General features: G+C 36.9%; 1 protein-coding gene across 1 annotated transcript; it reads right to left on the bottom strand.

Annotated features, from left to right (window-relative positions):
• Positions 1 to 5,476: 5,476 nt before the first annotated feature.
• On the bottom strand, positions 5,477 to 15,478 carry LOC116714435 (putative monooxygenase p33MONOX). Its single transcript, XM_032555022.1, is given in 9 exon segments — positions 5,477 to 6,713; positions 7,583 to 7,646; positions 7,648 to 7,762; positions 7,934 to 8,058; positions 12,230 to 12,357; positions 12,526 to 12,637; positions 12,809 to 12,987; positions 13,077 to 13,174; positions 15,171 to 15,478. Coding segments are annotated over 8 exon segments (957 nt in total). The 5' UTR covers positions 13,105 to 13,174; positions 15,171 to 15,478; the 3' UTR covers positions 5,477 to 6,507.
• Positions 15,479 to 16,202: the final 724 nt, after the last annotated feature.

Raw genomic sequence — 16,202 nt, 5'->3', positions numbered from 1 at the left:
TTCATAAATGAAAAGGCACATTGATATAATTGTCAGAGACATTACAAATTTGAAAAATATGATGAAAAAATATATATGATAAGTGAATAAACATATAAATGCCAGTGCAATGTTACTACATTTTTTGTTTTAGATATTTTAACATTTTTAGAGTTTGTTTTAGATTTTGACTGTTCGGATCTTCTAAATACAATGATCAGCTTGGTGGTTGAAAGCGCCCAGCACAGCCCAGCCCAAACCTCCAGGGCTCATGAAATCAGATGAGGATACTTTCTTTAAGTAGGACAGTTCCAACATCTGATCTGCAGTCACATCTCTATCCTGCTCACGCACAAACACACACTGAGACCAAAGTTTTCTCTCTCTCTCCGTCATCATCTCAGTTCATCTGAGGGCCAGTTCCCTGTGAATCACTCCCATATGTGTTTGAGGGGTTCTGGACTCGGATATTGCAACACAAAAAGACGTCAAAAGAGACCCCTGTACGAGTATTTCTTTCCACTTTTCCATCACTTGTATGAATAACCACATTTACTCAGAAGTAAAAGTCTGTCTTGGTTAATTTTTAGTGATCATTAATGACCTTGGTTGCATAGATAAAAGGAACTGGATATGTAAACAGAAAGCAATAAACAGATATCAGTATTAGTAATAAAATCTCTAATTTAGAGTGCAAGTATCTTATCACATCTTAAGTGTACCTTTACCTGAGTGGACTATTCAATTTCATTGGTTCTTAAAGGAATTTATATTATAAAATGTAGATTGAGACACTAAAGGAACTACAGTAAAAAAAAAAAAAATTTAATTATTTAGTGCAGATCAAGTTTTAGTCATAAATATGGACTTTGTTTTCTATACCAGCCTAAGAGATAATCCCTGTTAACTCTTAAGTGTACACAGGAGCAAATAACTTTTTTGCAAAGTATTTACACACATTCAGTTTGATGTGCCTTTGTATTCAGCCCAGTTACTTTGTTCCCCCTTGATAAAATCCAAAGTAACAGCCCTCTGAAGTCACCTAGTCAGTAGCTAGAGTTAGTTTCATACTAACTAAACTTCTCCAGAGCTTTCTCCCTGACCTGCTCTGTTCTTTGGTCTTCATGGTGCTGTTTCTTCACTAATATTCTCCAGGACCACACAGAAAAGTTGCATTTCTACTAAGATTAATTTACAAATAATTGAACTCCATTTATTAATTATGAAACTTCTGGGGTTAATGGATCACCCCCAGAAGTTTTCATTTAATATATGAGATTTCATTTAAAGGTGACAGAGAAGATGGTACCATATGCAAAACAACAACTCACATTTTTCAGCTTTTTAGTTGTGAAAAAAGAAATTTCCTTCTACTGCACAATTTTACATTGCTTCATGTTGGTTTAGTCCCAATAAAACCCCGGGATACATACATATATACTGGATAAAAGCTCATTCATGTCATGCTCCTAGCTGACCTCTATTCCCATTTACACTTTAACAACCTTTTCCCAGACGTTTTACTACTGACACACGTGCTTCCGGATACGTGTAGGCAGCTGATACTGGATGCCGTGGTTTCCAGTAAACTGGTACACAGACTGGTAACGGTAAGTTGTTTCATGGTCAGGGTGTCACCAATTTGAAGTCACTGTTTGGAGGTTGTCAAGGAAAGATTTTAGCCAAACAATATTTTTCTTTTTCTAAACCCATGGAGGTGAGTAAGTGAAGTGTCTCAGACTGCGGAGGCAGCAGAGCTGTTTTGTTCAGAGCCGTGGTCACTCTTGCTGGGTGGTGCTCTGATTTGTGTGGGGTGAGGGGTATGCTGCAATGTTATGTCGGATCCAGTGAGAAAGAGAAAAAATTGTATTACATCATGACGGCTTGGGCACTCCACCCATCCCTCTCAGTTTCCCCATCTCCATGTTTCTGTTCCTCCCAGTCCCCCACCCACTTAGCTTTGCGGTGCTGCTGTGTGTATGTTTTTGTTTTAGTGTTACCGACACAGACATTGTGTCCCAGCAGTATGTGCTGTCTTTCATGTCTCAAAACAATGTATCTCAAGATGGAATACCTTCGTCTGTCATTGTAGTTTTACACAAACGCTTTCTTTCTCTTGCCACAACTTCACCACGTTTCTGCCGTTTGCTTTGTGTCCTGTCTACATCACTTCTAGCCTAAGCCACAACAAAACATCCAGACTTTTTTTTTCTAGCGTTTTCTTCTTTTTTTTCCTTTTAGCTGAGTTGCTTTAAATGAGTTAGGTTTTCTTTCCAGTGTTTGCAAAAACAACTAAAACATGAGACTGCAGGCACACCCTTAATTACAGACGAAGACAAATTTATTGGCACCCCTAGTAAATATGGCTAAAAGCACAGATTAATCTCAAACTTAGAACTGACAAAAGAAAAAAATCCAACCTTTATTAACAAAGGTTTTATTTACTTACTTCACAGAACAAAACCACAAAGAGCTTTCTAAAAAAAATCTTAAAAATCAAAAACACAAAAGCTGAAGAAGAAGGACATAAAGATAACACTGAAACAGCATAAAAAGAGAACAAAAAATCATACCTACTTAATCAAATCTACTTAAAACGATATCTCATTAAATTAGTCTACAGTATGAGCAACTTTTAACCAAAGCATCACTCAAACAATTAATGGTACCCAAAAAAAAAATCATTTTAAATATACATAATTCAAACCCATTTTAATTCATATAGGTGAGAACTTGTAGTTGATCTAGAACACTAATTGGTAATCCATAAGGCGCAATATTGATGGAGATAAAACGTCTTCAGAGCCCCATGTTAGAGGGCTACAGCAAAGAGTGCTATCTTGGGTCAGCAAGTCTCCATTGTAAACCAGTAAATGCTATATACAAGCAAACCATTCCTTGGGAGAGATGGCTGAAAAAACACTTTTCTGCCCCAACATCACATGTGTAAACAGCTTGGAGTTTGCTAAACTGGACGAGTTCAACTGAAAATGGAACCTTAGGCCAGATTAGTCCAGGATGGGCTTTTCAGTATTCTCCGGTGAATGTAGAATTAAGCAAATAATTAATATGTTGAAGGGTCTGTGGTGATGCAAGCCTGTTTCTCCTTCAAAGTGCTCATTTGGCTCCTTAAAGGGAATCTTATTTGAGTGCACAGTTCCACAAACGCTTTGAAATACCACTGGATTTTAAACAAAAATCTGATGGAAGTTGCCAAAAAATGGAAAAGGAGTCAACCTTCAAATGATTCACTGGACACAAAATGAATCTTTTGCCATTACCAGAGTTTAATCTTGTGGACTGAGCTGAAGAGACAGGAGCATGAAAAAGAACCCAGGAATGAGGATGATTTAATGAGATGGTGGAAAGAGAGATGCCTCTTTATTCCCAAGTCTGGGAAATTTTCCAAAGAAAGACTAAGTGATTGCATATTGCAAAAATTGACATACAAAGTAGTGATAATTGTACCGCCAGAGATTTAAAGCAATTGTTTCCATATTTTATTTTAGTTTTTTTTGTTTTCACCATTGAAAAAAAGGCACGGAAAGTGAAAAATGTGTTTTTCTAAAATTTCAAGTGTGAGACTAAGCTACTGCAATAAATGGTAAGTATATTTTCAGGCTTTTCATTAATCTTAACTAAGAGTACCAACAATTTCTTCTCACATCTGTAAATAAGCTGCATGTACACATATAAGCAGGATGTGATCATTGACTGCAAATTTAAAAAGCTGTAACTCAAGCTGAGCTTAGAAAGGTAAAACTGATTTATGCTGACGTTTCCTTCTGGCTCGTTTCTCTGCTAGCCTCATATTTGCTTCGATGGGAAGAGATCAAAATAAATGATACTCGTACTAAAACTGTCAACAGTGTTATTAATACAATAAAATTTCTGACGACAGAACAAAACTAATTAAATGTTTGAGACTGGTTCATGAAATGAAAGCAAATATTTACATGAGCTACTATTTATTATTACGCAGGAATAAAAAAAAAAATAGGACAGATATCAATTAAACTGAGTAACTGGGTGTAACGGGTGTTCTAAAGAAAATGTAATCAGAACATAAGCGCATAATAAAAGAGATATGTGTAATTAGTTCATTGTCATGGTCTGATTCTAAAGTGGGTTTCCTGATTCTTGAACTCATAGCTCATAATTACAATAAAAATGGGAGAGTCTAGTTTTCTATTTAGCAGGTAGTAATATAAAACATTTTCCAGGTAGTTGTGACTAAAAGCAATTTGAAATTCTTCCCTTTACATGAAGAAGTATATTAGATTTTCTGTGTGTCATTGTTTCAGCATCAATGTAAGAAGAGAAATCAAAAGATGATTTTGATTTCCCTGCCACCTTATTTTAACAATTTGAACTCATCATCAATGAACGCCATTAAGGAAACATGAAGTCGTGATCTCTTAGAGCGCTCACTTTGGACAAATTGTGCCATCTTCTGGTCAAAAAATGCAAGTGAATTTAGTCAGAATCTCGTCACACGAAAAAAAGCTTTCCGTACATTTTTGTCAGGATTTTGTCTTTGTAGTTTCTATATTGACAAAGTTAGAAAAACATTTCGTTGCACAGCTTACTATGACAAATGCAAAAAGAACAGTAATGTGTAAGGAATACTTCCAAGGTTACTAGTCTATATTTATAGAAGTTTGTAAAAAATATTTTAACAATCAAGTTTATTTGCATAGGGCATTTCAGCAACACAGCAGTTCAAAGTGCTTTACATCTCTGTTGGTATTGGTACTAACAGACAAATACTACTGATTTTGCTTTCATTTAATTTATACTGAGACAAAATATCCTTTAGAATAAGTCATCACTGAAACATATTTCCCAATAATTCAAATCAAAATATCACAAACTGCACTAAATGATCATTCCAGTCATTTATTTCGACTAAATTTGATAACTGACTTACAGCTACTGTAAACTTTAAATTTTGTTTCTATGGTTTACATTTCAATTTTACATAAGATCAATAAAAAAATCCATCCATCCATTATCCAACATTATAATGTTGGATTATTCAACATTAGTAAGTAAGCGGATGAGATTGTGAAAGGTCCTGGTGGGTATCTCCAGCGGTCAGTGGGGGAGAGGCGGGGTACACCCTGGACACGTCGCTAGTCCAACCCAGATCAATAATATATTTTTAATTTAAGAAAGGCCGTGTCATGACCAATACAATTTTGGAGAAGACCTAGTTTGACAGTTGTTCAACACACAATCACTGAAACTCTCCACAAAGTTGGCAAGTCTCGTGACTTCCTTTACCTCCATGCTGCACAGCACTGGGCTGGTAATGGTCACATATTTGGTCTTGAAAAATATCAGTTTACCAAGTCAGAATTTTACCTTTTGCACTAAATTATTGATAAAGCTTTTAAATGATGTTCTAATTTACTAAGATTTACCAATGGATAGCATGCAGTCTCATAACTGTTATAAGTTAATCTGGGCATGTGATGATGTAAAAGAACAAGCCTTAAGTCCATCTTTATTTGCTTTGAATGATTTATTATTCAGACGCCAGTAGGGGATTTGCTCCCTTGTGCAATTACTTGGCAAAATTCAACTTCTTCCCATCAATCCAGCTCAGTTCTTGAACACACAATGAAAAAAAATATATATGGAAATGAACCACTTCAATGCAAATGTGTGGTGTAGCTTGTTTTGCATTGCAGTAGTTTGTTGCTGTGCCATAAATCCAAAGTATTAATACTACCAGCTACCTTAAAATAAAATTGATTTGAAAGCAGGACAATATGAAAATTAAGGAATTAAAACAATATAAAAACAATTCACAACAGTCATATTTCAGAGCACAATAACACACTCTTTCAAATAATAAAAAAACAAAGACCCAACTCTTCTGCCCAAAGCAAGCACACTGCATGTTTAAGCACATTATCAGTCATACACCATGCTATACTCTGCATGCTGACAGAGAGAAGCAGTACAACATCAGTAAATCTATCAGCTTATTTAACATTACAACAACAACAAAATTATAAAACAGGCATCTGAGTATTTTAAACTAAAAAAGGAGTTCCATTTTAGTAAAGGAAGCAATGTAAAGTGACTAATTTTTGCAAAGAACCAGAGATTATATTTAACTTCCAATCTCACACCATTGCAAACAATGGAACCAAGTCAGTTCGTTCCAATGCACCCACAAAGTGACACATCAATTAAACAAAGCATCGTAAAGGTCACAAATTAAATCGCTTATTCCATTTTTTTTATTATTATTTAAATTGCACATTGAGTTGGTAGGCCAAGGAAGAAAACTACCTAAAAGATGGACATATGAAAATGTCTGATGGGAAGTGTAACATTGCGGTGGCGTCTCATAGGGGGTGATGAACCAGCACTCTCAGGTGGTCCTCATTCCTCTTAGCCTCTCAAGGAATTTGCAGGGAAGTAGAGGAGGCAGAAGAGGACAGGAAAGTAAATTAGCAACCATGTAGGAAGGGGGGGGAAGAGAGAGAAGGGAAGTAGACATCTGGGCTGGCCTCAAAAGCCTGACGGTGTCAAAACATTCATATCCCGAGGTTTCAGTTTGTGGGGCCGTGGAGAAACCCGCTTAGACTCAGTGTCTGAGATTTCAATCTTGGGGGGCATGAATTTGGCAGGCTCCTCCACTTTTTGGCTCATCTGTGTGTTGGTGCCATCCATCGTAGAAGACTTCTGCAGACCGAAGTAGGACTGCAGGGAGAAGCCTGGAAGGATGTGGTAGATTTTGATTAATAAACAGACCATTCAAGTTTAAAAGAAAGAGCTAAAGAGTTATTTTTAAATATTTGTTGTTGCTGGAAACAAGCAATTTCCTGTTAGTTTGCTTTAAATTAAGTGTTTACTACATATAACACAGGTTCTGTTTTAATTCAGCTTGACAATTCACAATTTCTTTATTTCTTGTAACTCGTTAACATCTAGGGCCTTCCTGCTTCCACAAGCAACAGTAAACAAGCTATTTTATGCCTATGTACTTAAATCTTTCGCACCCACAAATGCAGGTGCAAATTGGGTAAACAGTTAGCAGTTGTACTTTAGATTTTAATGTCAGCAACAACAGACATTATGAGAAGGTATAATTAAGAACAATGATTATATAAACCGTTAGATTTAAATAAATAAAAACATCGAAAAGCAATTAAAATATTTCTTACATGAATATGTGATAAAATATATAAATCGTGGTGTCTAATTTCCAACTCTCCCGTGGTCTTAAGAGACGAGTCCATTACACCCTGCGAGCTTTTTACCCCGTGCATGCGCTTTTACAAGGTTTTTATTTTTGCATGGTTTTGGGAACTGCCGGTCTGACTGGTTTATGTTGTTTCAGGTGCTAAAACTAAAACATGTAACCACCAGAGTCTGATGGTTTGCATAACATCACTCACTGTGTACAAATGAAGTATTTGTCATTCAATATGTCTGATGAGGGATACATGAGGAAAAATCTGGCTTCACAGCTGGAGGTAGTGTCATTATCATAGTTAAATCATGATATCTCAAGAGCTAGCATCACAGTTAGAGCAACATTGTTCCCATCCACGATGTAGGACAGTACATTTAAAGCTCCCACCTGTGCTGGTTTCAGAGCCTGGGTCCGTGGGGGACTTGTGGACCACAGACCGGGTTCCAAAGAATGTTCCACTTATCCAGGCCTCCTCCTCCTTCGTTTCCTCCCATGTCTATGTTAGGGTCGGGTCTATTAGGCTCAGGTGCAGTAATGTAATGGGTCGGACTCAGCTGGAACCAGTTCCTGGATCCCCACAAACCAGAAGTGTAATTTGAAAAAAAAACAACAAACAAAAAAAAAAAAACAGCCAAACAACAATATTCAAAGTTTTTTTTTCTACTGTTTTAATATTCAGGTTCAATCAGTAATGTATAATTGTGAAAATAAGCAAAATGTTTCACAGACAAACCTCACCTGCGATTAACAGCTGGTGATGAGAGAGGGGTAACAGAGGGGGTGACTGAAGGCGTGCCACTTGGGGTCGATTGTGCAGATGTTGAAAGCCTGTCCTCCTTGAAGTCCCCCGGCATTCTCAACTTCTACTCAGGAGAGCAAAAAAAACAAACAAAATAAAAAAAAGACAGAAAAAAAACAACACTCATTAAACCTGCTGGTCTCTCAACAAGCTTATAAATGTGAAAGTTATACATCTTTTAACAAGTTGAAATCAAGGATGTCAACAAGTTAGATGGAGGCACAGCACTGATCCTATTTAGAAAGCAAACATTACTGAGTACACAATGCAAAAGGGCGGAGGTCGTTTGACTGGGCACTCAGGTCAAAACTAATGATAATGTGCGTCATAGTTCACTTGTTGTGGTGTCAGGCGTGGGGTTAAAGGGGATATGACTGACATGAAAAAAGAAACAATAAACCACTTGAAAAAAATTCAAACACATAAAGATAAAGCAGGTTCTTTATCAAGGTGATTCTTTTGAATCCAACAGAAAATATTGGAAAAAGATTGCGCTCAAAGTTCCTTTGAATAATCATTGATTATTCAAAGGAACTGTACATTGCATTTATCTGATTTTTAATCAACTCATATTTAGGCCTGTCGCAATAATAAATGAGTCAATTCATGCATGATAAATTAAACAAGCTTAATAATTTCCAACAATTTGATATATATATACGTATATATACTGTATATCAACTTGCATCATAATGCATCCATAGTTAATACCACACTAAACTACAAAACAACTGGAATCCTCTCAATATTTGATTCATTAATGTCTGGCAGCCATAAATATCAATATTTATGGTTGCATATACTAAATGGCCAGGTAGATTTTTTTTATTTTTTTTTTTCACTGAATACACGGCTTATCCAAGATGCCAAATGTCAGGATCCATCGGGGTAAAATTGTGAAAAAGTGGGGATCATGACAGTCATTCTCACCCAGAGATTGACCACCACAGAGTCAGGATCTTATCCCCATTGAGATTTTTAGGGATGTACTGGAGGCTTTATGCAGGGTTAAGACTTTCCTCATCATCAAAATAGGATCTTGAGGTCAATGTAATGGAAAATTTTATAATGTGCTCTTTTGTGCTTTAGATTGTGTCTGATGATGAGATCATGTGTCTGCATGATCTTATCATGAGATTGATCAAGCTGCTCTCCTATAGACTTCTACAGTGCCATAAAAAAAGCAGGGGACATCCTTGATCCTGGAGACTATCTTGTGTTAATTCCCCAACCCAGAACTTATCTGCCCCCTTTAGCATTAAAGAACAACCCCCTTTCCTTATAACTGCCCCTTTCCTTACAATAGACAAATGGCAAGACCATCTGTGTTGGGCTCCACAGAACTCTTGGTACATAACAATCAGGGATTCACACCTATTGTCCAATAAAGTCTCTCTTCTCTGACCAGAACCTACAAAAGGAAGCCAGATCCACTGTTAGTCAGAGCACACTGTTGACAGACTCATTTGACTCTGTATTTCTGTTCTCACCTCGCAAGGTTTTAATAAATTTCTTATTTCTTCTCATCCAGACTCTTGTTAACGTAATTTCTTCCATGACAGTGAAATGAAAGAAACTGGATGGAAATAAATCTTATGTGACATTGCAGCAGCTTATCAAAACAACCACAGTGTGTGACATTTATATAGGTGGAGACTGTTCTGGCCAGGTAGTGTATAAATGCTTATATTATTAAATTTAGTGACATCTAATTTTAGTTACGTATATTAATAAACGTGCTTTGTGTTAGGAAGGTTGCATTTTCAATTTCCATATGACTTACACTGCTGAAACAAGTCAGAGACAAGAAATGCAAAGAACAGTTACATCCCCTTATTTTAACCCAATAAAATAACACGATTTCGACCTTCATTACGTTTTCTCCTATAAAAAAAACCATTTAGTTTACATAAACAATAAAAGCATAAATGATCTCCAGAAAACAACAACATTTGAAGGGCAAATGTGAAGCAGAAGCTAAACTAACCTTATACGTCTTAATTTTTAACATTATCAATTGGTGAATAGTCTGCGTTGTTTTAGGGTTTTGATAACGGTAATTGATTCAAAAGCGTTTCTAAATATTTGGCCCAGTCAGGTCGTAGTAACCGCTTGTAGGCGACCACATCAGCAATCGACGGACGGTTAACTATTGTTACAAAACTATGATTACTTAACCAACAAATATTCGTCTTTAATTAATCAATCTCGTCCATGTGATTTATTGTGGCATAGCAAAATTAATCAGAGAAACGTCTGGATACAATAGTCTGTTTTATCGCGTTAGCTCTAGCACTAGCACTGCTACGTAGCATAGCAGTTTGCTATGGCCTCCTTTTGTAAGAATGTAGAATTCTAGAAATAAAAGTAAAGCTAAATCAGGCCCGACCTTTTTATGATGAGTTTTCTTTGACGCCGCAGTTCGATAGCTCTCTTCATTTTGTCCATAATTGCTCGTTTCGGTGTAGGATTATTTCTTAAAAACACGACGATGTCAGCGTTATACACCGAAAACGGCCTTGTTTTGGGAGGAGCGCGATGATTGGCTCGTTTCGCTGAAAGAGGAGGCCTCGCCTCATATGAAGGGTGTTACCTAGCAACAGCACTGATAAGGCATAGAACCCGTTGCGTAATTTGTTTATCAAGATGTTGTACACCGTTTCGTTCGCTTTCAACAACATCATCGTGTTTTTGCTGAACATTTAATATATAATTTTGCAATAAAAGTATGTTTTTGAAGAATCTACGCATCCGTGCAGGGAGAATCCGTCTGTGTCAGGTGTTCTAGCAACAACAGTTAAGGAACCATGTGGATCTGGAACAAGTCATTTGACAGCTGGTAAGAAGGAATCTATCAGTTAAAATTAGACCTGTAAACAGAACAATTCTGTCCAGAAAACCAACCACACAGTAACAGGCACTCTGTGAATGTCAACTGTTATCACTCAATTTTTATGGATCCCCCAAATAATCCAAAAATCAAAGATCAAAGCTTAGTAAAACATTTTATTTCCCATTGTTCTCAACTACAACCTACTCGACTATCAACACTTTTTGAATGTTGAATAAATAACATGTTTCCAAATGAAATGTCTTATATAAGACAATTTATACTCACCATGCTGCATTCAACTATAAAAGGTCCATTATTTTTCATGCTACATCAATAAATATAATTGTATTTCAGTGGGGATTGATATAACACACCAACACAAAATTAAATCAAATCTACGCTTGATTTGCCTATGCCATTCCTATTAAGACACTTTACTGCCCGTGTAGGCTTGGACAATCCTAGACACTTAGAGTTTTACATTAACAATTAATTAATTGCGGTGCTGCACGTTCAACTTCAGGAATCCACAATTGGCTCTTTGACTCATAATAAAATATTAGTATGTTGTTTTTTTGTTTTGTTTTTGTTTTGTGACAACCACATGAAAAAGCACTGACACCCCATACCCACCACCCGGTAAATATGCCCTAGAACTGCCACTGCTTGTAGGGAATTTTGTCTCAAGACTCTAGAGCTGTTACAATAATTGCTTTGGGAATGTGGCACAACACAACATAATTTCATTTGATGATGCTGACACCTCCATGTCCTACCATGGTGGTTGTGTACATGTAGGTGTACCAGACTTTGTAAATTGTATTTTTCAAAGAAACTGAAAACTTTATAGCCTTATCTTTTAACGTCCAAAGTCCAATCCTCAAGAGCTACAATCGTTCATCCTTTGGATGCTTCCCCACCCCAGCACACCTAAATCAGATGACTGGGTTCTTTCTGGGAAAAGAAGCCAGTCATCTATTGAGCTGCATCATTAGCAGCTCAATAGATGCCATGCTAATGAGTCCTTCATTTGATTCAGGGGTTTTAGCCAAGGCACGCATCCTTTCCAAGATAATAGCCCTTGTGGACTGGACTTGACCACTCTGACCTATTCTAATTTGTGTTGTTCTATTAGGTAAAATCTGAATGACAAACATTAAAGTGTGTTGTAATTTGAAAAAATATCAAAAGCTCAAGAGTTATGCATATGTTTGAAGAATTAATGATTCAGGCTTGGACTTGCAGTAAAGTAAGGAAATGCAATGCCTTATTTTACAGAAGTTTTGACACTCTTTCCATACAACTATCTGCAACAACGCTACTGTATTGAATTATTTTTGCTTTTTCAGATTGTTGTGGTGCTTAGGGATAAATACTGCTGCCCACATTTGTTCAAACTTACTGGCAGTTTGCCATCAGCTACTCTGTGGAACTGGGTCTCCTCTGCAGTGAGGCCCTTGTGGGGGGAATAAACAGCCTCAGTCAGTCCTGCCTGGTGCTCAAACTTCTGAAGGTTTTCTTGGGACTTTCCTGATTGCAAATGGAAATACAGGAGAAAGAGTCAGATAGTTACATATTCTCTTCTATTGCTTCACAGATACTCTTAAGATGGATTAGAAATTTCGGTGATATTCAAAGGACAGTATGTATTTGGAAACAGAAACACAAATAATTTTTAAATGCCTTCAGTTGACTTACTTGACATAAGGGAACTCATCAGTGTGGTGGCTTTGGCCTTTACAACAGGCCCTGGGGACTTGGGTGGTAATGATGCTTCACACGTTGTTATCTTGTCACCATTCTCACTTACCTAATATCACAGGTTTAAGGAAGAAATTAGAAACTAATTTCTTTCTAGAACACAAAGTGAGCAAGAGCCTTCAAATATGCATGACCAGTTTGGCATGAAGTTCAAGCAAAGAACATTAAGTACCCAGCTAAAAACTATCTGGGCTTAAAAGTGTAAACAAACAAGGAGCACCTCTTTGTTCCAGAACCTGTGCCGAGGAATGACAGGGTCTTTCCAGAGGTTTACTGTCACGTCTGCAGGAGGGTGATGCATGGGGATATCCATGTGCTCATCGTAGCTGATGTTGTGGCGAGGTATTCCAGAGGGAGATGATAAGGCAACACAGAGGCCAGACATGCCAGACTCAAGTGCTGAAAAATGGCAACAAACAAGCCAAAGTTCAGCATAAATAGATACAGATTCAAGTCTTTATTAAAGTTAATGTGTTGTTTCTAAATACCTGGGATGTCTCCTTGGCCTGTGGCCATTTTGACACCAGAACAAGGGGTATTACCACAAAAGACAGAAGGCTGGCTCTCTCTGTTCAGTGTGACACACCTGCAAACACACAACGTCACACTGTGTTGAATGGTTGTGCAGCAATCAGTTCTGGGTGATTTTGCTGTGGCGTACTGATGTGGGTGCAATAATCTCAAGTGGCATATGTATTACAAAATAAGTCAGAAGCTATTTCTCTTCTTTAAGCAAACTGAGTAACATTTGATTAGCTCTAGTTCAAACTCTAAATCTGGGCCCACACCTCAGGACTTTCCCAATCTTGACAAATTTTGAATAGACTGGGCGTTGACACTAACAGACTTGTTTTTGTTTTATGACTGAAATACTGGGGATTACACACTTAACAATTTCGTATGCTGCTGAATCACAGATTATTGGATTTTCCAAACCAACTAAAGCTCATAAAACATGTGGAAACTCTCAGGACGGCAAGGCTTTAAAACAAACTGTGGCAGTTATAGGAGCTATTGTCAGGAATTTGACAAGATTTACCTGCATGGCATGTCACCTAAAAATGACAGAAAAACTATTTAGAATATGTTAAGTGAATATAATTTGGATGCTGTTGATTGCATTCTTTGTTACACTATTGGTGAAAGTTTGGAACATTTATTTGAGTTTTTTGTGGGTTTTAATGTTGGCTGCAAAAACATTATTATCTCTAACATAACAACATAATGTTTGAGCTGGAATGTGTAAATAAAAATTAAGAATGTGTAATAACATGGGTTTATTCTATATAGAAATTTTGCCATTGTGAAATGTGATTTTTTAAAATTAATTCCTATTATCTTTATGTGCACTTATTTGGTTTACTGCAATAAGACATTTCATTATTTATTGTATTTTATTCATACATATCTGACAAACTTTTTGTTGTCTCTTATCACTACGTGACTCTAAACAACAGTAACAATATTTACATCATGAGAGTAGAAGTGGAGGTGGTTGAGGAATTTAAATACCTCTGTGTTCATTCAGACAACAGGCTGAACTGCAGTTGCAACAGTAACACTGTTTTCAAAAAATATAATTAGTTGTATTGTTGCAAATGAAGTCTTTAAAAAAGTTGATTCCCCGCTCTCATTGTGTCGCAGCCTCTCTTTTAGACAGAGAGTTAGAAAAGGACAAATAATTATTGATAGTAAGGAATAAGTAATTCTCTCTTGAATGAACACAGAGCAAAGCTTGTCTTGTTGGAACCTGCTTTAAATAGAACTGCAGAGTCTGGTTACCGTACAGCACTGTCATTAATATGAATTTCAGTCAGAGACACTCTCTTGTATCAGCCTCCCTCAGTTTTTCTGCCTAGAAAAAGTGGATGTTTTACTCAAGCAGACTGTTGTCTATATGGACACATTCTTTTTACCCATCTAACAGTAAAAGCACACTTTAATCTTCAGGAAAATCCCAGTCTGTCATGTAAGATCTCCAGTTTTAACTATGCAAGCTAATTTTAGTTAGTTAAATAATAAACACTCAGAACTGTAATGTATAATGGCACATTTAATGACTTATTCCATGAGCAGAGTAGCAGCCATTGCATGCATAAAAAAATTTATAAATTATGAATATGAACTATGAATAAAATATCTTTGGCATGAATTCTGATCTACTCTAAGATGAACTGACTACAAGACCCTTGGATTTAGACTAAAATCCATTTCTTTCTCAGATAAGACAAAACATCCTTCGCAACCTGCAGAGTTCTTTAGAGTTAATCTGATTTGCTATCAGTGGTAGCCTGTTTTATTATTCTGCTGCTGCCCAGACAGCTGACTTGTTCACGTCATAAATAAAGGAAGCCACTTACAGTGACTTGCAAAAATAAAAATACATGTAAGCTATCGTAAACGTGCTACAGTAATAGCTTGTTATTCTGCAAAAGCCGGAGTTCAAATGACCAGGATCCCTTTTAACTTTTGCATTCAAAATCTTCTCAGCAGATTCAATCCTCATTTTTATGTGTGTGTCTGTGCTAGGTCCTGTACTTTTCATAGGTTTACATGTGTACGATGCATGTTATAACACTCACCCTTCTGTCAGTTTGTTAAAATAACTCAAAGGCGCTGATTTCTGTGCCAATGTCCCCACGATCCCGCAGCAGCAGCAGATGGCAGGAATGAACGCTGCATGTTTGTTCACCGGTTAGTTCGTCCATGACTTTTGGTCGAACAGCAAACAGAGACTAAACACGCGGCAGCAGTGGATGGAGCCTACCATCTCTCTCTCTCTCCCTCTGTATAGTTTTCGGTGGCAGAAATGACCGTCTGAAACTTGAAGCCCCGCACGGGAGAATCGGCGCGGGAACAAAGGGCAGAGGAGAGTGAAACGACGCTGCCGTGGTTTACAGTTCTTATTGTTTTATGCAACTGGAGGACAAGTGTCATTAACCTGAGATAAATAACTAGGCCGTCCTACTATCAGAGTTTAGCTCACACAAGTAATGAGTGAATAAAGTAGAGCTAGTGAGTTTAAGAAAGTACTCCTTGCTCTTGAATCTTTTCATTATTTGTCATATTAGATATGTATTTTATTTTGATCTATTGAGACACAACAACAAAACACATTGATCTGAAAAGAAAAGAAAGCCATTGTTTTCTTTTTTTTTGCTGGAAAAATTCGAAAATATTATAGTGGGTGGAGCCCATTTTAATACTCCATAAATAAAATCCAAAGTTCCCTTCAGAAGTAATCTGATTTTTTATTGTGAATTACTTTAATCTCGGTGTTAATGCAGCCATACTGTGAAAATCTGAGATTTGTGAGAGAATATCAAAGAACAGCACAATGAAGACCAATTCCCAGCTAAACTCCAATTTTGGAGGCAAATTTCTAAGACAAATCGAACACAGCATTACAAAAGAAGCAGCCAAGAGCCTCATGGCTGACTCTGGAGGAGCTGCAGGAATCAGTAGGCTATGACTAATAAGCTTACCCAGCAAAGACTCAGCAGATTTATTCTACACTTTTCAGATTTGTATTGATAAGAGTTGTGAATCCATGGTTATTCACAAACATTGAGCTAGTTTATTTGTAACCCTCAAAAGACATTTGAAGGTTAAAA

Source organism: Xiphophorus hellerii, chromosome 23 (genome assembly GCF_003331165.1).
Source record: "Xiphophorus hellerii strain 12219 chromosome 23, Xiphophorus_hellerii-4.1, whole genome shotgun sequence".
NCBI lineage: Eukaryota > Metazoa > Chordata > Actinopteri > Cyprinodontiformes > Poeciliidae > Xiphophorus > Xiphophorus hellerii.
Note: the sequence above shows the minus strand (reverse complement) of the source record. Positions and strands in the feature narration are given on the sequence as shown.